This window comes from Rhinoderma darwinii, chromosome 3 (genome assembly GCF_050947455.1).
Source record: "Rhinoderma darwinii isolate aRhiDar2 chromosome 3, aRhiDar2.hap1, whole genome shotgun sequence".
In the NCBI taxonomy this organism is placed as follows: Eukaryota; Metazoa; Chordata; class Amphibia; order Anura; family Rhinodermatidae; genus Rhinoderma; species Rhinoderma darwinii.
The window spans coordinates 258223898-258247323 of NC_134689.1; the positions used below are offsets into that span (position 1 = coordinate 258223898).

At 42.1% G+C, this 23426-nt stretch overlaps 1 protein-coding gene across 3 annotated transcripts in view; it reads right to left on the reverse strand.

Moving 5' to 3' along the window:
• Positions 1–317: 317 nt before the first annotated feature.
• Positions 318–23426, reverse strand: part of SNX22 (sorting nexin 22) — a 41846-nt gene continuing 18737 nt past the window's right edge. For 2 of the 3 annotated variants that reach the window (XM_075857842.1, XM_075857841.1), the window contains 6 exons: positions 20012–20095; positions 19046–19150; positions 15926–16020; positions 13963–13995; positions 11633–11700; positions 318–5230 (listed from right to left, as the gene is read on the reverse strand). In XM_075857842.1, coding sequence (XP_075713957.1) covers positions 5118–5230; positions 11633–11700; positions 13963–13995; positions 15926–16020; positions 19046–19150; positions 20012–20095 — 498 coding nt within the window. In that variant the 3' untranslated portion in view covers positions 318–5117. The remainder of the gene's footprint in view (positions 5231–11632; positions 11701–13962; positions 13996–15925; positions 16021–19045; positions 19151–20011; positions 20096–23426) is intronic. The other variant, XM_075857843.1, reaches the window with a different exon arrangement.

Consider the following 23426-nt stretch of genomic DNA (forward strand, 5'->3'; position numbering starts at 1 on the left):
CCCTAGATGTCAGCTGTATCTTACAGCTGACCACCTGCTGTAATGGCGGGGACCGAAGCTTCGATCCCCGCCATTAACCCCTTAAATGCGGATGTCAAAAGCGATCGCTGCATTTAAGGTGTTTGCAGCTCATCGACACCCTAGCAATGAAATCGCCGGGGTGTCGTGGCTGAAATGGCAACCGGAGGTCTAATACTGGCCTCCTGGTGTGCCTAGCACAGAAAACTTCCAGCCCCCACCCGGAGGCAGGGCCTGAAAGGCTTCCGTAGCCGTCGGCAAGATGGAGCCGGCTCAATCAGTGGATATCAGCTGTATGTTACAGCTGACATCAACCTGTAACGGCAGGAACCGTAGCTAGCTCCGATCCCTGCCATTAACCCCCTCAGATGCAGCGATCGCTGCAATTTTGTGGTTGATAGCAGATCGCCAGCTGTGCCCTGCAATCGCACGACTGCTATTATGACATCAGGAGACCTAACAATGACTACCTGTCTGCCATTACGGAAGCAGATTAGGCCCCGCCCGGAAGCGAAGCCTAATCGGCTTGCTGTCAGTGAATGACTGACAGATCTAATACACTGCACTACGTAGGTAGTGCAATGTATTAGAAAAAAATCTGACAGTTGGACCTTCAAGTCCCCTAGTGGGACTAAAGTAAAGTGAAAAAAAAAGTTGTAAAAAATATAATAAAAGTTTTAAGTAATAAAACACAATCGCCCTTTTTCCCTGATCAAGTCCTTTATTATTGAAAAAAATAAATCATGCATATTTGGTATCGCCGCAACCGTAACGGCCTAAACTATACAAATATGTTAAGAATTCCACGCAGTGAACGACGTAAAAAAATAATGCCAGAATGTCTGGTTTTTGGTCACATTGCTCTACAAAACTTGAAATAAGTGATCAGAAAGTCGCACGTATCCAAAAATGGTGCCTATAAAACTACAGCTCGTCTTGCAAAAAACAAGCCCTCATACAGCTCCGGCAACGGAAAAATTAAAACGTTCTGGTTCTCACAACATGGCAACAGAAAAAATACATTCTTTTTACAAAAGTAATTTTGTGCAAAAAGTTGTAAAACATTAACAAAAGTGCTATAAATTTAGGTATCGCCAGAATCGTACTGACCCGCAGAATAAAGTTAACATGTAATTTATAACGCATGGTGAACGCTGTATAAAAAAAACTATGCCAGAATTGCTGTTTTTTTTTTTTTGGGCACCTCTCAAAAAATAGGATAGTCGTATGTATCCAAAAATGGTACCAATAAAAACTACAACTCGTACCGCAAAAAACAGCCCTTATACCACTACGTCTATGAAAAAAATAAATTGGTTAAAGCTCCAATAAGTCAGGAAATAAAAAATATGCGGTTGTGTAGATCAGAGGGGAACATTTAGTCTGTTTCACGAGGCGATTTTATCGGGGCCCTAAAATAAGGGAGCCAGGAAGGGGGCGCCCAAACATATCGACTAGAAGCGAGGGTGGCCGTATTATACCAGGACAACACTTTCCTAGCAAAATTCCCCAAACTGCAAAGGTGCGGAGTGTGGACCAAAAGGGGATAAGTAAAGACAGTTTATCAGTGCGACACCTGCCTGTGCAGAAAGGATTGCTTCACAGCATAACACACATCTATGGATTATTTTGTTTACCCCATTATACCACCTGACTATGCCCCTGATATACTCTGCCCAGCTTACATATGCCCCACATTATAAATGGAAACACCAGCAATACTCAAACAAAACTACCAAGCAAAATCTATGCTTCAAAAGCCAAATGGCGCTCCCACCCATCTGAGCCCTACAGTGTGCCAAACAGCTGTTTACTTCCACATATATGGCACCGCCATACCCGGGAGAACCCTTTTAACAATTTTTGGGTTGTCTCCAGTGGCATAAGCTGGGCACAACATACTTGCCACCGAATTGGCATATCTGGGGAAAAATTTACATTTTTACTTTGCCCCATCCGCAGGGCATTCATTTATGGAAAAGACCTGTGGGATGAAAATGCTCACTACACCCCTTAATAAATGCCTTGAGGGGTGTAGTTTCTAAAATGGGGTCACTTCTGGGGGGTTTCTTTTATTATTTCCCATCTGAGCCTCTGCAATTGTGAACCAATTCTGTGTAAATCGACAAATTAGACCTCAATTTCGCATAGTACTCTCTCACTCCTGAGCCCTGACAAAAGGCCAGGCAAAAGTTTAGGGCCCCATCTAGGGTGATTCTTAAACCGAGAAACACAGCATAATAATTAGAGAGCTATCTTGTTATGGTGGCACAAGCTGGGCACCACATATTGGCATATCTATTGAAAAATCCCATTTTCACTCCAACATCGAGTACACTAATTTATGCAAAACACCTGCAGGGTTAACATGCTCACTACACCCCTAGGTGAATACCTTGAGGGGTGTAGTTTCCAAAATGGGGTCACTTTTGGGGGATTTCCACTGTTTTGGTCCCACAGGGGTTTTTCAAATGCTACATAACAACCAGAAACCAATCCAGCATAATCTGTACTCCGAAAGCCAAATGGCTCTGCTTCCCTTCTGAGCCCTGCCATGTGCCCCAAAAATGTGTTTATAACCACATATGGGATATTGCCATACTCGGGAGAAATTGCTTAACAAATGTCAGGGTTCTTTTTCTGCTTTACTTTTTGAGAAAATGAAATTTTGCGCTAAATCCACGTCTTGGGAAAAAAAATAGAATTTTTATTCACTGCCCAATTCAAATAAAATCTATGAAACACCTGTGAAGTCAAAATGCTCACTACAGCCCTAGATTAATTCCTCAAGGGGTGTAGAATCACAAATGGAGTCCCTTTTGGGTAGTTTCCATTGTACTGGTACCTTAGGGGCTTTGCAAAAGCGACATGATGTCAAGAAACCAATCCATCAAAATCTGTGTTCCAAATGCTGCTCCTTCTCTTCTGATCCTTGCTATGTGCCCAAACAGCAGTTTATGACCACATATGGGGTATTGCCGTACTCCAGAGAAGTTGCTTTACAAATGTTGGGGTTGTTTTTTTCCTTTTATTTGTTGAGAAAATGAAAAATTTGGAGCTAAAACTATGTCTTATTGAAGAAAAGGGATTGTTTTTATTTTCACTGCCCAAATCTAATTCTATGAAACACCTGTGGGGTCAAAATGATCACTACACCCATAGATTAATTTCTCAAGGGGTGTAGTTTCCTAAATGGAGTCACTTTTTGGGCGTTTTCACGGTTTTTGGTCCCTCAGGTGCTTTGCAAATGTGACATGGCCTCCGCAAACCATTCCTGCTAAATTTGAGCTCCAAAAGCCAAATGGCGCTCTTTCCCTTCTAAGCCCTGCCGTGTGTCCAAACACCCGTTTATTACCACATATGGGGTACTGTTTTACTCGGGAGAAATTGCATTTTCTCCTTTTAGTCCTTGTAGAAGTGAGAAAAAATTTGCTAAACCTACATTTTCTTTGAAAGAATGTAGATTTACATGTTCAGGGCCTACTTCCAATAATTTCTGCAAAAAACATGCGGTGTCAAAATGCTAACTATACCCTAAGATAATTTCCTTAAGGGGTGTAGCTTCCCAAATGGGGTCACTTTTGGGGGATTTCCACTGTTTTGGCACCGCAAGAGCCCTTCAAACCCGACATGATGCCTAAAATATATTCTAATAAAAAGGAGGCCCAAAATCCACTAGGTGTTCCTTTGCTTCTGAGGCCGGTGCTTCAGTCGATTTGCACACTAGGGCCACATGTGAGATATTTCCTAAAACTGCAGAACCTGCGCAATAAATATTCAGTTGCGTTTCTCTGGTAAAACTTTGTGTTACAAAAAAAAAATGGATTAAAAATGAATTTCTGCAACAACAAAAAATGAAATTTCTAACTTTCACCTCTAGTTTGGTTTAATTCCTGTGAAATGTCTAAAGGGTTAAGAAACATTCTAAAAGCGGTTTTGAATACTTTGAGGGGTGAAGTTTTTAAAATGGGGTGACTTTTTGGAGGTTTCTAATATATAAGGCCCTCAAAACCACTTCACAACTGAACTGGCCCCTGTAAAAATAGCCTTTTGAAATATTCTTGAAAATGTGAGAAATTGCTGCTAAAGTTCTAAGCCTTGTAACGTCCTAGAAAAATAAAAGGATGTTAAAAAAATGTCAATCTAATGTAGACCTGTGGGGGATGTTAATTGGCGACTATTTTGTGTGGTATAACTGCCTGTCTTACAAACAGATACATTTAAATGTAGAAAAATGCAAATTTTTGCAATTTTTCGCAAAATTTTGGTGTTTTTCACATTTAAATACTGAACGTATCGAGCAAATTTTGCCAGTAACAAAGTCCAATGTGTCGCAAGAAAACAATCTCAGAATCGCTTGGATAGGTTAAAGCATTCCGACGTTATTTCCACATAAAGTGAAACATGTCAGATTTGAAAAATGAGGCTCTGTCAGGAAGGTCAAAAGTGGCTAAAGCGGGAAGGGGTTAAAGTCCACTTTACCAGCCTTTGTTGATTACGTGATATAAGTGAAAATTTAAATTCTGACAAAAATAAATATGATAAGATTCATGCTTTACTATAGTGTTTTGTCAAGATAACATGGTGCTTTTGCATGGCTTCAAGATTTCCAAATTTTTAACAACTCTTGTTTGTTTCCGTCATATTTTTCCAATGTCTCAATATATACATGTTCAAATAGTAACTGTTTTTGCTAAGAAGCCATATTTCTTTAGGCCTGAAACCGATCTCTCATGAAGAAAATATGATATGACTCGCCAACAACAATAGGGATTTTTACATTAAATGTTCATCAAGGTCTCATACAATATATGTAGACCTTGCTGATCATTCCAAAGGTATGTAAAACCAAACCACCTATTCAGGAGCATTTACCTACAACCATGCTCCATTTAAGTATTGTTTGAGTAGTCTCCTTTTACAAGTAGTGATATCAGGACAAAATCCATTTTCCAGGCTCTTGTCTAAACATGGAGTGTGGTGTATCACTAAAATACGTAATCCATATTTCTCAATTGGAGTTCTATCCACTTGTGTTGTATACAGGAAGTCTTTACCGATCCAAATGGAATGATTGCCACGTACGTTTTCTCACATGGTCACAGAACAGGATTGCTTGTTGGTAAATTTTGCTGGGTTAAAGGAGGGTTCTTGTCAGTCTTCTGGTATAGTCCTTGAATTACTCCTTGTAATACTATGTCCTCAAGCAGATCTGATACAGAAGAAATAAATACATTGAAATGGCACACTGCAGGTAAAAATTAAAGAGTGCAGAGATATTTGGCATAGACTCTGTTCCTACTAGCATCATGGCTTCTGTTTGTAACTAAGCTATGCCAGATTGCTCCCCTATCTATACTTGCCCTCAAAAATAGGAGACTCTTGCAAAGGCTGACGGAACTGTTGAGCACAGACGAGAGCCAGATAAATTGTTACTGATAAGGCTAGGGTTACACAGGTGACTTTGGTTGTGGGACCTGTGTTGCAGCCAAATATCAGTCACCTTACCTGCAGATTAATAAAAGTTTATTTGGCCGTGTTGCATCCTGCAGCCTGACACAACAGTCGCAAAAACAATTCCGAACCTGCTGGATTATTCCCGACTGTTGTGTCACGAGCACCTGCCGGTTGCAACACCTTCATTAACCTGCGATGCAGGCAAGGCGACACGGCGATCTTTGGTAGTATGACCTGTGTTTGCGGTTAATGTCTCTGTGTGGCCCTAGCCTAAATATTTTCCCTACACTATGTTGTTGTTTGTTGTTGTAGGGATCTGTCCAGAAATATATACAATCTCATGAGAAAAAAACAAAACGTATGTAGATGTACCCATAAACTTCTACTGTGCAGATGTGACAAAATCTTGTCCATTTGGTAAATTGACGCCTGGACATCTAGGCTACTACGGTTTTAAGAACCATCACTATAAAACTGTCCACTAATAGCCCAATATTAAAGCTTAATCTGACAGGTTTATGATATGTGGTAAGGAAGATTCAGGGTATGTTCACACGCAGAGTCAAAAACGTCTCAAAATACGGAGCGGTTTCCAAGAAAAAAACAGCTCCTGATTTTCAGACTTTTTGTGCCACTCGCGATTTTCGCTGAGTTTTTTACGGCCGTTTTTGGAGCATTTTTCAATAGTCTATGGAAAACTGCTCCAAAAAATGTCCTGCACTTCCATTTCGCGGCCGTTTTCTTTACGCGTAAAAAAATGCAGAGAAAAAAAGCTCCGTTGGAACAGAACACCGTTTTCCCATTGAAATCAATGGGCAGATGGTTGGAGGCGTTCTGCTTCCGATTTTTCGGCCGTTTTTCAGGAGTTTACGGCCCAAAAAATGGCCGAAAATAGGCCGTGTGAACATACCCTAACACAGCAGCTCAGCAAAAAACAAACACTACCATGGTTTTGTGATGTGGTTTTTACAGGTAAAAACACTTTCTAATTCAGGTCCTTACCTCCCACAAGATCACCACGCTCCCCTCCTGCAGTCATTCTAACAATCTGGCTAAAGTGAAAATCTAAATAATGCATGGCACTTGGGCTGGGCAATTAATCGAAATCGAAATTCAGCGCAATTAATCTACGTCATCTTGCAAATTTTGGTTTTATAAATAATTTTTTCACTGTTTAAACTGTATCTGAATCTTCAGGACGCAGATACAGTTGAATCCAATGGTATAACGGGACAGTAAGGTCTGCTCTATCGTTCACGATGTATCGCCGGACGTGAGGCAGTGACGTTATCACACCTGTCTGCGCCGAGCTGCACAGACAGGAGGAGCCAAGGGATCTCCTCCACTAGTCGTTGGAATGGGTTAGGAGAGTATGTCAATTATTTTTATTAGGCACTATTGAGGGCAGCTATGGGGGCATTATACAGCATGGGGGCAGCTATGGGGGGGGGGACTTTATACTGTGTGTGGTGCAGCTATAGGGGCACTATACTGTGTGGAAGTCAGTTATGGGGGCATTATACTGTGTGGAGGGCAGTTGAGGGGCATTATACTGTGGAGGGCAACTATAGTGGGGTATATTATATACAGAAGTATATGGCAGGCTCTGGATAAATATTCAATGGCGTAGCGTGCAAATAGGGCGTGGCATGCAAAAATGGGTGCAGCCTAAATTGTTTATTAATCGTAATCGAGGTTACATGTCCAATTAATTATGATTTTGATTTAGGTCATAATCACCCAGCCCTACATGGCACTCACATGCACATAAGTGCCGGGCGTTATTTCTATTTTAACATTCTAATGGATGATACTTTGCACGCAGAGCACCACTTCTACATGCAGCAGAAGTACCACAGTGCCCAGCAGTTTATACATTCCAGAGTTCATTGCCATGGAGTGGAGTAGTGCCAACCACAACCACCTTGCTCTCCTAATCTGGCTGCCTACAGGTCGAGGATGCCTGTACAGCCAGTTCAGTTGCACAGAGAGCCAGAGGGTCTGCTAATGGCCGCTTTTTTAAAAATCCGTGAAAACGCCTAAAAGTAATTTTTTTTTGGTTGTTTGCAACGATTCTATGCCAGAAAACAGTTGTAGAAACGGTAAGGGTATGTTCACACGCATTACTTTCAGGTGTATTTTGGGGCATTTACGGCTCGAAAAACGCCTGAAAAAAAACGGAAGCTGAACGCCTACAAACATCTGCCCATTGAAATCAATTGGAAAAAACAGCATTTAGTTCATACGGGGCGTGTTTTTACGCCGCTGTTTTAAAAAATGGAGCGTAAAAAAAGAAGTACATGTCACTTGAGGCGTTTTTTGGAGCTGATTTTACACTGAAGAACGCATTAAAAAAATGCCTCAAAAGAAGCTTCATTTTCAGCTTCAAAAACACCTGAAAATCAGAGGCTCTTTTCTCTGAAAACATCTCCGTATTTTCAGGTGTTTTTGAGTTTGTGTGTGAACATACCCTCAAGGGGCCTTGAGAATGAGTGTTCTGTACGGAAGTGTAAAGCAAGAGAAGTGGAAAGGAGTGCTGGGACTCAGAGTTGCCATCAGGAATGTCTGGGCCCCAGTGCCCCCCCCCCCCCTATGGGCAGGGCCAAATACAAAGTAGCATGGGCTTTGTACGGGTGGGGAAAAGGATACTGGCTCTGTAAGGGAAGGGGGACAGAAGCAGGTGGGGAGGGGTCAGAAGGTGCCGTGGCTCTGTAAGGGAGAGGCGACAGGCAAGACCAGACCACTGTTGGCGGAGGGGGGACCGAAGCAGGTGGAAGGAGGTTAGAAGGTGTCAGGGGCCCTGTGAGGAAGCAGTGATCGGGACTGGGACTGCGGGAGGATAGGAGCAGGGACAGGGTAAACGGGGCACTATAAAAGTGGGACAGAAGCAGGTGGAGGGTGTTCTGTGATGGGAGCAGGGACACGGAAGCAGGAGACATGCCACTGTTATGGGAGGGGACAGAAGCCGGTGCAGGGGGCTTTTATTTAGGTGGTGGGAGGTCAGAGGGTGCCAGTGGCTCTGTGAGGGGGTGGGAAAGGGAAGATAGAAGAAGGAGACCGGCTCTGTTAGGGGGAGGGGACAGAAGCAGGGGCTTTGTGTGGGGCAAGGGGTCAAAAGGTGTCAGGGGATCTATGAGGGAGCATGGACAGGGTAGACAGAAGAAGAAGACGACCGGGCACTGTAAGAGGGGGACAGAAGCTAATGGTAGGGGCTCTGGGTCAAAAGGTACCTTGGGCTCTGTGAGGGAGAAAGGGACATGAAATAAAGGTGGCAGGGGCTCTTTTAGGGGAGGGGCACAGAAAGTGGTAGGGGTTCTGTGGGGAACAGAAAGTGACAGGGGGGTCTCTGGGGACACAGAAACGGGTTTGGCTTTGGTGGGGGGCACAGATGGTGGCAGAGGTTCTGTGGGGGGGGGACGGCAAGGGGGAGGGTAGATTAATGGGGCAAGCAGAGGGTCTTGGGCAGACAGGTAGTCTTCCTACATGAGACTCTTCTGCTCTGCAGGCTGTCCTCACTGCTGCGCTCTGCTGCCTAGATTACCACAACCATAAAGAAAACTCCACCACCTCACATGGATGCAGATGCACATTGCTTCACTGTGAGGAGGAGCCAGGAAAAAAAATCAAGGGGACCCCAACTGTTCCTTGGTGCCCATATAGTTTTACTTAGGTTAAAGGAACAGGCCCCATAACGTTATGGGCTTGTTCCTTTGACTTAAGTGAAACTGTATGGGCCCCAATGATTCTACTTTGCAGCAGTTGGCAGCAGGGGCGTCGCTAGCACTGGGCCTTAGGGGTCACGATTGCGACCGGGCCGCGGCCGCCCGCACCGCATCTACAAAAGTTACTATAGTAACTGGGGCCCATGTAATAAAATACTGTTACTATACTAACGACACATACTTACCCATCTTCCTTCCTGAGCGCAGCAGAAGTCCTGGTGTCTTCTTGCGTCACGACGCTAGATTGTGTCGGGACATCCCCTGCAGCCAGAGCCGAAGAGGTAGGCTTAGATACAGGGTCTAACAGACCATGTCACACATAAACCCTGTATCTAAGCCTACCACATGGTATTCTTAGATACATGGCCCATGTCTGATGTATCTAAGCTTGTATCTTGATGTATCTAATGCCCTGTGTCTAAGCTTACCACATAGTAGGCTTAGATACAGGGCCCCAGCAGACCGTAATTTTATATAGTATAAGATTACTGTCTGCTGGGGCCCTGTATCTAAGCCTACCTTGTGGTAGGCTTCAATACATGGTCTAACAGACAGTATCACACGTGTGTTACAAATGTTTTTTTTTTGTTTTTTTTTACAGGTTGGGTCGTTAGACTACATCGGATTCGAGGACTTCTTTGATGACGGCTTTTTTTATTTTTAATAAAATGGTTAATGAGGATTGTGTGGAGGGTTTTTATTTCTAATATTTTATCTATGTCTTTGTATATTCTTTTTACTTTTATTACTACCATTGACAGCGCCCATTACCCTGGCGGGGTTTAGTGTTAGCTGGTGCAGATCCTAACACGAACCCTCATTATTACCCTGGTACCCACCGCCACCAGGGGTACTGGAAAGAGCCGGGTACGATCCAGTAGCTGACCATCTGTAAAGATGGTCGGGCACTGGGGCGGCTGCAGGCTGGTATTATGAGGCTGGGAAAGGCCAAAAACAGTGGCCCTTCCCACCCTGGTAATGCTAGGCTGATGCTGTGTTGTGTTGTATCGAGATGGTTATAATTGGGGGGAACCCCACATCAGTTTTTTTATTTATTTTTTAAATAAATAATTAGGGAAAAAAAACGACATTCTCCCCACATGTTTCATAAACAGCCAGATACAACATAGCAGGCGAAAACAGCTCCTGATTTTTAGATTTTTTTTTAACAACTCACGTTTTTCGCTGCGTTTTTTATGGCTGCTTTTTGGAGCTGTTTTACAATGGAGTCAATGAAAAACGCCTCCAAAAACGTCCCAAGAAGTGTCCTGCACTTCTTTTGACGAGCAATCATTTTACGCGCCGTATTTTGACAGCGACGCTTAAAATAAAGGCCCGTGGGAACAGAACACCGGAATTCCTATCGAAAGCAATGGGCAGATGTTTGTAGGTGTATTAGGGGCGTTTTTTCAGACGTAATTCGAGGCTTAAAACGCCTGAATTACGTCTGAAAATAGGCCGTGTGAACATACCCGTAATGTGCCGTATTTTCTACACATTTAGTAGTTATACTTGTAGCACGCAGCAAGCATGAGTCCAAGTATATTCACATATTCGTGCTGCCCCCGTCCTTCAGCCGCTAATTGACACTTTTGCAGCGCTGGCCGAAAGTATATGAATTCTGTGTAATATATGGAGTGTGAAATGGAATAAGTTCCATGCCAGAGATCCTGTGTACTGTACTTATGGGTTAGGCAGCCATGTGATTGGCGCATGTTTATATGTATCTTTGTCTAGCTTTGTTGCCATTAAAATGCACAGGAACCCCTTGCTGTCAGTGTCTGCCCCTGCTACAGGTTATTTTGTTATCACTCGTCTTTAAGTAAGTGGCGCTAATAGGTAAACCACAGATTAACAAAGATAATAATTGAGAACATACTGTATATTGCCCCAAACCACACCAGTTAGGGTATGTTCACAAGCTTAACCAAAAACGTCTGAAGATACGGAGCTGTATTGAAGAGAAAACAGCTCCTGATTTTCAGAAGTTTTTTAAGCCACTCGCGTTTTTCGCAGCGTTTTTTGAGCTGTTTGAGTCTATGAAAAACGGCTCCAAAAACGTCCCAAGAAGTGACCTGCACTTCTTTTCGCGGCTGTTTTTTTACGCAGCCGTTTTTCAAAACGGCCGCGTAAAAACACGGCCCGTCGGAACAGAACGCCGTTTTTCCCATTGAAATCAATGGGCAGATGTTTGGAGGCATTCTACTTCTGATTTTTCAGCCGTTTTTTGGCCGTTTACGGCCCGAAAATAAGCCGCGTGAACATACCCTTATTCACAACTCTGAGAAGAGGTGTCTCAAAGTACCTCAAACACAGGCAACAAAATTAGGATTTGTTGTCCATGTGACAGGATGCGAAAGTCGGGTAAACAGAAAGGTAAAGGTCTATCATGACAATTATTATTTTGAAGAGAATGCCACTGGTAGATGTCTCACCTGTATCTGGCGGGAAAATGTACAAGTCTTTGTAAAATCCTACTACCGCCTTGTGTGCCAGCTGTGAACTGCAGGAGAAGTCATAGTAAATATATGTCATTACCTTGCCAAATGCCAAGTTAAGGCTGGATATATAGATTCAAATCTTGATTCAAACAATAGATCATTTTCTGATGACATTTTCTTTAAGGGCTTTGTGCATCTCCCAACGTCTTTTAATGAATGTATTGAAATAGTCAATAGTTACATAGCAGGTGCAGATTTAATGCTCTTACTTTAGAACAGTTAAAAATGCGCCAAATTCTTTAAGTGGTGTGCACCTTTTAAGAAATTTGTCGCAATTTAATTCAACACATTTATATTTAGAAACACCAGTTAATGACCCTTTGTCTCATGTTCAAATTTGTAGGTTGAAATTACACGTATGACCACTAGATGGCGTAATGGTTTACCAGATGAATATATCACCTTAGTACATTGCATTGCAGTAAAGTAATAATCATTAATGCTCAAAATCAATTATTACAATGTGAAGAAATATGTGATTGCTTACTCTTTAACTAAGAATATGATATATGAATTAATATCCCTATATAGCTGTAAAATGACTATAACATACTACAAAAATACATATACCTATGTCATTTACTAAGGAAGGAAAAAACAAAACCAGAATATATGATGAATTTTGTTGTATTCTGCGTGACTGGACTGCCACAAGAGGGCAGGTGACCATCTGCAGCATTACAAATGGCAGAGATTTTTGAAAGCTAGTGCAAACAAATACAGTGGTCACCCCATCCTATGCACCCATTTGCAAATGTAGTGTTATGTAGTGATGTGTATTGACTTACCTGTTGCTGTATTTCACAGGCCACCGCTCCATTTCAGGTTGCCGTGGTGCCACATGTTCTGTGCTCTAATAACCTAAATCCTACACCATCTACTGTAGAACCCAGAGGTCAGTCTCTCAATGCAAGTCTATGAGTCACATTGAGGCTCTCATAGACTTGCATTGAGAGCCTGACTTCCCATCCCTACAGCAGACTGAACATCACAAGATCCAGCGGTGGCCTGAAATGGAGCGGCGTCCCATAAACTACAGCACCAGGAAAAGTCCCCCTTCATATCGCGTTTCTTCTCTACATTTATCATGTATGTTGAGAAATCTTCCGACGTACACGATAAACATGTTTATAGGGCTCCATTAGCCTGAATGAGACCAAGAGTGTGTCCTGTTGGTCTCCATTGGGCTGTAATACGTCAGTATACCTTTTTATAGGGATGGAATAGCGTAATAGACAAAGGTATTTCATCCTGAGGGAGCCCGCAAAAAACTGTACACCGCGTGGTATACTTTCTTTTTAACACGAGAGTCTATGGGTAACGGATGCCACTGTCGGCATCCGCCATAGGTATACATTAAACATATAGGTTGGGAAGCTCCTGACATCACTGTCCATATAAGATCAGTGATGTTGGGAGCTTCCACCTTGCCAAAGTCCCTGTCCAGAGCATCGTAAGTGCTCTTCCGCGGACTTTGGCCCTGGGGAAGCTCCCGACATCACTGTCCATATATGGACAAGGACCTCAAGAACTTCCCCAGGGACGGAATCCCTGGGCACTCTGGCTGGGGTCTCCGGCCTCATATAGCACTTGACATCACTGTCTATATATGGAGAGTGATGTCAGGGGCTTCCCAGGAGTTTCCCCAGGGTCAGTCCCCTGGCGACGTATACCACTGTATGCCATACAGTGGGATATGTTTTGGACTTTTGTCGGATGTATACGTTGGGAGTACTTCCGACGTATACCTCCAATGGAAGGCCCAAACACGATGTAAAGGGGGCCTAAGTCAATACACATGTCTACATTACACTACATTTGCAAACGGGGGTGGAGGCAGAAAAAGGAAATAACGTGAGTGCTTTTTTTTTTTAAGGCTCTGTTTACACTGGTATCATGGTTCTGTTGTGTCTCCGCTGTCCCTGACAGGCAGCAGAATAACAGTCTACGCTCTATTCTACCCCAATCATATCTGTGATCATATCTGGATCCTGTAAAAACAAAATACCCATTACGTGACGCCATGGTGAACAGAGCCTAATACATGCAATAAATATATTTAGATCTTGTAGATACAGATAATACTTATTAAGACGTTTAAAGTGTGTAAATGGTCATCACTTTCTATTAGCTGAGAAACCTCTGCTCTACGGGTATTAAAGGGTTTTAAGATAACAAATACCAGTTACTGATGTCACAATGGAAAGAATCACAACTTTAAAAACTGGTCAACCATTTGGTGCATAAGACAAGAGAAACTTTACCTGTTTTCTCCTGGAGTGATATCTGCTAAGAATCTGCAGGAAAGAAAAGTTGTAACAGACTTACTAAATGTACTTGTCTTACGGTTCTGGATTACATACACAATTGCTAGTCCTAACTGGAAAATCTATTAAAGATCTTTAGGCAATTTCTCTTTATAAGCTATTTATAATATAGTGCTTTTTAACAGATTTTTCCACAGCCACCAAACCCATGCGGCACGCTGCAGAAATCCCAGTATCTGAACTAGGTAGTGACAATATTAATTTGTTTGTACATCAAATTCTAGCTGGTAACACTAGATTCATTCCTGCTGGCATCTGGCCATTAGACCACTAGTTGCAGTCATGTGAAGACTATAGATCCTCGGAAAAATCTACTTTTCCACTTTCAAAGATAGGATGTGCATAGGCAAACACTTGCCTTTAAAATGCATCCAAGTGATGACCGGCAATCGCCAAATAAATGTTTCCCCTTAGGCTGTGTTCACATAACATTTTGTGCTACATGTAAAGGCCCATAATAATAAAACAAAAACGTTCGGTATATGGTTTTTTTGCAGTGGCCCACTGTGTAGGAAAGTACAACTATACTTTCCTATAAAGTTTAAAAAAAGGTATAGCAACATATACCTGCTTGGAGGATGCCAAAAAGACACTCTTGGCAACGGTCGGGACTATAGGGCTTTATGGACCTGTTCAGCGTCTGCACATACACTGTCAGATTTCCAGTAATAGAAATCTCTAAGAAGTGCCAAAGAGGTTCAAGTTTTCTGTAGACACTTTTTGGTTCTAGAAAACGGTAGTGGTCCAAGATCAGAGTCCACCAATATGATCTTTTTATCGATCAAGTGTTACTCTCGTCCATTTGCACCTTCTTCTTGCTAACCTACAGACAATAAAAGAAAGGCAGATGGAAGGGAGTAACACATGACTGCAGGATCAGACCATAAAGGAAACCAGTCAGAATCTAGTCCTAATACTTCAGTAGTCTATCTTACTAAGAGCAACTTCTCAATTTTGGTGCTGGTTGATCTAAAGTGAGATTATATTATAAAGGTACAGAAGGAGTAAATATAAAACGTAAATTTTATTAAGCTGTTAAAAAGTTGAACATCACACATTTAGGCTGGGTTCACACGACCATGTTACGTCTGTAATGTACGGAACGTATTTCGGCCGGAAGACCCGGACCGAACACAGTGCAGGGAGCCGGGCTCCTAGCATCATAGTGATGTACGATGCTAGGAGTCCCTGCCTCTGCGTGGAACTACTGTCCCGTACTGTAATCATGATTACAGTATGGGACAGTTGTCCTGCAGCGAGGCAGGGACTCCTAGCATCGTACATAACTATGATGCTAGGAGCCCGGCTCCCTGCACTGTGTTCGTCCGGGTCTTCCGGCCGAAATACGTCCGTACATTACGGACGTAACATGGTCATGTGAACCCAGCCTTAGGGTATGTTCACACGGAGTGTTTTCAGCTGTTTTTCGGGCCGTAAACGTCCCGAAAAACGGCTGAAAAATCTGAAGCAGAACGCATCCAAACATCTGCCCATTGATTTCAATGGGAAAAACTACGTTTTTCAAAACGGCCGCGTAAAAAAAACGGCCGCGTAAAAAAAACAGCCGCGAAAAAGAAGTGCATGTCACTTCTTCAGCAGTATTTGGAGCCGATTTTCACAGACTCTATAGAAAAACAGCTCCAAAAACGGCCGTGAAAAACACTGCGAAAATCGCGAGTGGCTTAAAAAGCGTCTGAAAATCAGGAGCTGTTTCCCCTTGAAAACAGCTCCGTATTTTCAGCTGTTTTTGAGTTTGTGTGTGCACATACCCTAACTTGTAAAGACATATACTGACATACATAACATATAAGTGTCAATTAGGTATAGATCTTGATCTAAAGTGAGGTAGAACCATAATGGCTAGTTAGAACAGCCTAATATTGCAATGGCATATACTCACTCCAAGCTGCAGTTCTTTTTGCTTTGTGGAAAATGTTTCACTTTTAGGAAATCTAACAACTCCTTGGGAACTTCTTTGTTGAACCACAAAACCCCCTAAACAGAATAAATATGTGAACATCAGCTCCTAGCTTTACAAATGTCACAAAAATATGCTGAAAGGTGAGAATTTCATAAAATACATGCTTCGTCATTATACGTTTTGAGGGCATATATGTCCTTTACGAGATGCGTCCTACAGTTTAACTTCCGCTTCTAATATTAATCTTACAGTGACTATAAGTACCAATATATAGTCTTCATTTTACATGCTCCTTGTAACTTGGAGCAAATAGGGTTTAGGATCGAAGATGATATAACATCATGCAGCGATGCTATTGCCTATAAGGGTATGTTCACACGGCTTAACAAAATACGTCTGAAATTACGGAGCAAAACGCCCGACTTACGTCTGAAAACAGTGCGTGTGAATATACCCTTAGGCAAATTTTATACGAGCGTGTCAGTATTAGGAAGCCAAAACCAGAAGTGGGTCCAAAACGCAAAAGAGGTTCAAATCTTTCCATTATACTTTTTTCTGTGTAGGTTCCACTCCTGGTTTTGGTTTACAAATACTGACGCAAAATACTGACCAAAATACTTCCATGTGAAAGTGGCCTAAAACTTTTTCCGTTTATACATTCATGTCAGTGACTACAGTCAAGCCTTTCAACCTTTTATAGGCAATGACCATTGTCAGCATCTGGAAGAAATCTAAGGGCTATTCCTATGCCCTCATTATTGTCAGACAAGTTGGCAACTCTGCACCCATCAGTTTTCATACATAACATCTCTGAATCCAAAATAATGCTTAAAACAGATCTTTGAAGTGTAGTGGAGAATGTGATCAGTTATTACCCCCGATGACACACAGCATAAAAGCTGTGTAAAAACACATTGCTCAAAGCATAGGCAAGGGTGTATCTATAGGGGGTGCAGAAGTATCAGCCATTCATTTGAAACGCCATCATATAGTACATTTCCCCTGCAGCAACCAATGCCAGGGAAATGTATGGTTGGCCAAAACTTCCTCCAATGATAACCACTGATCTCCCGAGGTATAAGCGTATGTTCACACGCCAGCGTCCGTTACGGCTGAAATTACGGGGCTGTTTTCAGGAGAAAACAGCTCCGTAATTTCAGCCGTAATGGCATGTTGAGGCGCTTTTTCGCTGCGTCAATTACGGACGTAAATGGAGCTGGTTCTCCATGGAGTCAATGGAAAACGGCTCCATTTACATCTGAAGAAGTGACAGGCACTTCTTTGACGCGGGCGTCTATTTACGCCCCGCCTTTTAACAGCGGGGCGTAAAAAAAATGACCGTCGGAACAGAACATCGTAAGACCCATTCAAATGAATGGGCAGATGTTTGCCGACGCTATCGAGCCGCATTTTCGGACGTAAATCGAGGCGGAAAACGCCCGAATTACGTCTGTAAATAAGCCGTGTGAACATACCCTAAGAAGCCGCAACTACAGTGATAGGCTGATCACCAGGCTAACTTCAATACAAAGAAGGGGTCATTATTGTGAGACAACCCGTTTCACCCCTTCCCACAAAACGACGTGTCTGGTACGTCGTAGTGCGGGGGGAGGGAAATGTATGGAGCGAGTGTCGGACCTGGGACTAACTGCCAGGAACAGTGATCGCGTGGTTCGTGGCTGTTTAAATGCTGCGGTCAATCGCTACCGCAGCATCTGAGGCATTGAAAAGAGGGGGGCGGCCCCCTCCGACAGCTAGTCGCCCCTCCCGCAATGAGATCAGAGGGTGATGATGGTTGTCATGGCAGCCTAGGGGCCTAATGAAGGCCCCCAGGACTGCCTTCACTGTAAAAATGCCAAAATACTGCAATACGTTAGTATTGCAGTGTACTGTACCAGCGATCTAACGATCACTGGTTCAAGTCCCCTAGTGGGACTAATGAAATGTGTAAAATAAAGTTTTTAGTACTGAAAAAAAAAGAAAAGTTAAAAATACCTTTGCCCATATTTCCTCTAAAGCAATGTAAAAAATTAAAAAAAAGGAACAAATTGGTATCGCTAAAAATCTAAACGATTAAAATATAGCATTATTTAACGCGCACGGTGAACGCCGTAAAAAATAAAACATTTAAAACACCAAAATCTTTGTTTTAGAGGATTTCTTTTATTTCGCACCTGTCGCTTATTGTTTGTGAATTCCAAAAATGTCAGTTCCCTTCATGTACTAGTTTCTTTCTCATCTGCTAAGGCAGAACTTCATGAATCACTTCCAGTAAATTTGGTACTAAACTTTCCCAGACCTTTTCTCCACAGCATTGTGCTGCACAATAAAATGTTGCTTCTTTCCTGAGCTTTCTATATTCAGTGTCCGGCCACCTCAGTGTAATACACAGCGCTCAATACATGGATTGGCCTAGTGCTTTTCATACCTCAACATTTATGAAAGGTATTGTCATTCCACTCCCTAAGTATTCAGTCACCATTTCCTACACCTCCACACACATATTAGAGAAAATACAATATATCTAAATTAGTGCAAAGGAAAAGTGAAGTTCTTGCCTATGGCAACCAAGCAACCTAATGCGTTGACATTAGCAACTACTCCAAATTTTCCTTTGCACCATTTTTTATATATCTCCCCCATTGTGTGTAAAATTAATTTACAATACTTCTGGTATTTAAATCTGCCCACAAATATATTTGTGCTAACAGATCCCCTTGACTTTTGTAGGATCTGCCAACAATAATTGCCTTTTGGGGCTGCCACACAGTTCCCTAATGGGCATCAGAGATCAGAAACGTTAAGATTTTTACCTCAGACCAGATTTTATTGCCCCTCCCCCAGTAACATCGGGAGCTGCTAATTCTGTCTCAAACAGAGAAACATGTTCTCTCATTACACAATTCGGATGAACAATTTAATAAGTAGAATGGATTCTCATGATTTCAAGTTCAGCAAAAACGGATGCTTGTAAAGTTATTCAGACAAATATAGTAGTTCCCTTTAACCACAGGTTCAGCAGACCCTAAACACAGTCATTTGCACTGACAAAAATGCAGAACAGAATAAAGTGTGTATTGCACAATAATATTTTCTTACTTGGATGTATGCCTCTAGTCCTTGCCGCCTTTGCTCTTGGACCTTAGACATCCAGTTTCGAACCCGTTTGGGTGGAAAGTCTGGAACTTTGCATGTCTTTTTTAGCTGTGGAGACAAAATAAATTCAGCCACTTAGTGCTGGTGATCGGAGTTATGCAGCTACATAGACAGAGGAGTGATATGGATCCAAACTTTCATTTGTAGACAACTAAAGATTGTTTTTATTAAGTTTATTAGGCTAGATTCACACATGCGTTGCAACTGACGTTTTGACACGTCCGAGGTGCATCCAAGCTGTAGCGTTATCAAGCCTCCCCCATAGACTAGAGACATGTCCTATTTTTTCACGGACCCTTCACACGCTCCGTTGAAACAATGGTTATGTGAACGGCCCCATTGAATTGTTTTAACGGCTGTCACACGGACGTATTACATGTTCGTGTGAATAAGGCCTAAAGCAGATAAACTCCAGGGGGAATGTCAGACCTCAGCAACTACAGTATATGCATTGTCAAGACCGCAAGAACAGATCCCGGAAGAACAGGCACAACCAATTATTGTGTACATCTGGGGCATTTAACATTGATCAGACAAATGATGCTGATGATAATAGCGGTGGACCTTTGACTTATATAGTGACAAAGGCATCTTCTTCAAGTGTGGAAGGAAACCCCCACAAAACATTCAAAACATAAATTTTTCCTATAAAATGGTCACGGTTCATGTTTGTATAGTAAAACAAGATTAGACCGTCTTTATACCCCTATGTAATATGCCAGCGTGCAATAGTCAATGCGGATTTGTGTAAACAAAAATTATTTTGGGCAGCCACCAATTTGCTTTTAAGGGATCGCTTAATGATACATTTTTACTCGATTCTGGACCTGATAGTGCTATTTCATAGATAGAAGAATCATAAACATTAGGCTTGCACATAAAGTTTACAAAGATGGAATAAAAACGTACTAGCTTATGGAGCGTATGAAATTCACTATATCGGCGATCCAGTGTATGTCGACGACCATTGAATAAAACATCTAATTTGAATACCTAAAAAGAAAAACAGATTCACTTTTAAGCAATAATACAAGAATGCATGATGAAAATACAAATAAAATGTGAAAGAAAAAAAGGGAACTATGTCTTCTAATCATGCAAAAATGCATTGTGTTTCCATACATTGCTCTTGTCCAGTCCAGTGATACTGTCAAATGGATATCAGAGATTTATGCTGAATCCCTGTATACCTAGAAAAATCCCTTCTACATGCCAGACAAACAGAACTTACATTGGTTGTAAACTTTAGGATTCTTCATAAATCAGGGCCTTTCTATTCTGAAACTGGCCATACACATAAGATAAAAGTTGTCTGAAGCCACCAATTGCAGCAGGATCGTCCAACGAACTTACGTGTATGGGGGCCTCATAATTCTTGATAGCAAATGTTGAGGGAAAAAGGGATCTGTATTTTCCTTCATAATTAAGCTGCTGCCACAGTCTTCTTAAAAACAATAATTGGACTGATTGTTAAAACTTATCAGTATTCAATATGCAAAGTAGCAATATAATGTTTTATTCTATGGTATTTATTTGCCTATTAACACCCTACCGCTTTTCCCTAAAAAAAATGAGTAGTTGCCTTGAAAAGGGAGGCATGGTGCAAACAACTATCCCTATCATCCATATCAATACAAGTTACCATAGACTAATATGTTTACACCATCAGGGAAACAAAAGGGTATAATAATAATAATAATAAAAATAATAATAATGATAAAAATAAATGGCCTACGTAGTTGATCACAATAAGGTGTTAATAGGCAAAATTACCAGCAAATACATTCTCATAGCATTATTTTTTTATTGTAGGTACTGCCATATACGTCAGAGTTTTTTTTATTGCATACCAATAAGGCTGGATTCACACGAGCACATTACGTCCGTAATGGACGGACGTATTTCGGCCGGAAGTCCCGGACTGAACACACTGCAGGGAGCCGGGCTCCTAGCATCATAGTTATGTACGATGCTAGGAGTCCCTGCCTCGGTGCCGGACAACTGTCCCGTACTGTAATCATGTTTTCAGTACGGGACAGTAGTTCCACAGAGAGGCAGGGACTCCTAGCATCGTACATAAGTATGACGCTAGGAGCCCGGCTCTCTGCAGTGTGTTCGGTCCGGGACTTGCGGCCGAAATACGTTACATTAGGTTACATTTTACAGTCAGTTCAGTGAATTTATATGAAAGGACTAATGAAATTTGCATGCTAGCATTTTTTCCCAGACATGCTGGATACGGTAGAAATACAGACACAAAACGGTCATGTAATAAGGAGGGGAGCTGCACCACTGGGCACGGGAATGCAGCAATCTAAGGCTCTGGTATCATGCTATAACTGGAATATTACTTTTTGTCACAAACTTCATGACACAGCACCAGTGCTTCACCAGTCAGTTGCCTATGATCACAGACTTCATCTAGTACAATTCCAACCTTAGCACTTGAAACCACACACACCTCTATACAGGGACGTAGCTAGGGGGGGCAGGTGGGGCAACTAAGAGGGAAGGTGGGTGGGCGCCAGGGCCACACCGTCCATGATGGCAGCCTGCTGCCTCTCTGAGGGGGCGGTGGCGCCACTGAAACCAGCCGCCGCCACTCCCTCCTGCACTTTAATTGTACCTGCGTCTTTCAACGACACAAGCGGCGCAATAACTTCTTTGTGCCGCTTGCATCGTTGAAAGGCGCTGATTGACAGGGCAAGTCATTCTGCCTTGCTAATCAGTGCCTTTCATAGACGTAAGCTGCTTACATGTACTGAGCTTTGTTCTGGTACTGTATATATGTACTGAGCTTTGTTCTGATACTGTATGTATGTACGGAGCTTTGTTCTGGTGCTGTATATATGTACTGATCTTTGTTCTGGTGCTGTATATATGTAATGAGCTTGGTTCTGGTGTTGTATATAGAACTATATTGCTTGTAAAATGTATAAATGGTTAAATGCTCGAGTTACACAAAAAAAAGTGGGAAAAAATGACACCTCGTTGATTGGTAGGGAAAACAAACATGGCGAGGGGGAAGGAGATGTCCGGAAAGAGGTTCGTTGGGGGCGCCAAACTGAATCTTTGCCTCGGGTGCTGGAGAACCTACCTACGCCTCTGCTTTATGCTTGCTGGGTCAGCCATTAAAAACGGACAAATTACTTATCACAAAAAGACATTTTGATGCATATTCTGTGTTTCAGCTTTTTCTACTATAGTTGCTAACACATCTTCTGCTCCCACCTTCTGCCTGTTTCCACTCCCCCACCGCCAAGACGTGTCAGAACCATTTCTGAAATTTTTAAAGCAGCCCATACATATTATATAAATTTTGTTAGATCCTACCAAAACAAGGATCCACTAACAATCTAATGTGAATGGGGCCCTTCCGGCTGTCCCCGGACATCAGGTGTCAGGGAAAACAGGATTCGGCTTGTTGTTTTGTCTCCCTATTCCAGCTTGATGTGGCCATTCAGTGTTTTTATGTAAGGTTTGCATAAAGAAAAAAATTGCATCCAAAGCCTGTGTAAATCATGGCACCCAATACTCAATAGTTTTGTTTGCATAATGTTTCCATGTTACACACTTTATTACCCGTTGGAATGCGCGCACACCTGGTTGTGTGCATGAGGCCTAAATTAGAAAGAGAGAGACCCTATTTAAAGGGAGAGCTCACCCTTAAAACATCTTCTGAAATGTCACTGAGACTTTAAACCTTTCATGACTGGCAGTGTTTGGGCCTTCATGCCCAGAGCAAAATTTCAGCTTTTGGAATGCCTGAGCACCTGACGCCCATGCAAAACGGGTTCTTGTCATGCAGAATGTCTAAAATGTGTGCATGTAAGTTCAGAGAGCTATACACACAAATGTATTTATTTTTTATTCAATTTTTCTCATAATATTTTTTTTCCCATTTTACTGTATTATTATTATAATTTTTTTTTACTAGAGGGACACAGGTTTTCAGGTAACACTTGAGCGTGACAGCCTGATCCTGCCAATGGATCAGGCTGTATACAGCCACAGCGCCATCAAAGTCAGCACGTAAATGAACGGGCTTCAGGCACAAAGACCAGCCCATTCATTTAGGTGGTAAAATACAAAAGGAAAAAAACATCATAAAAATCTCAATATTTTACAGGTATGATGTGTTCTTGGTGTCAAGCTGGATAACAAACATGTTCTTTCCTGTTCTAACTTTTGATATTTGATCTCAGGTAACTCCAATGAAAAGCAGTGCCAATTACGTCCGTAATGGACGCGGCGTTCAAGCGCCTGCACATGACGTTACGGCTGAAATTACGGGGATGTTTCCTCCTGAAAACATCCCCGTAAT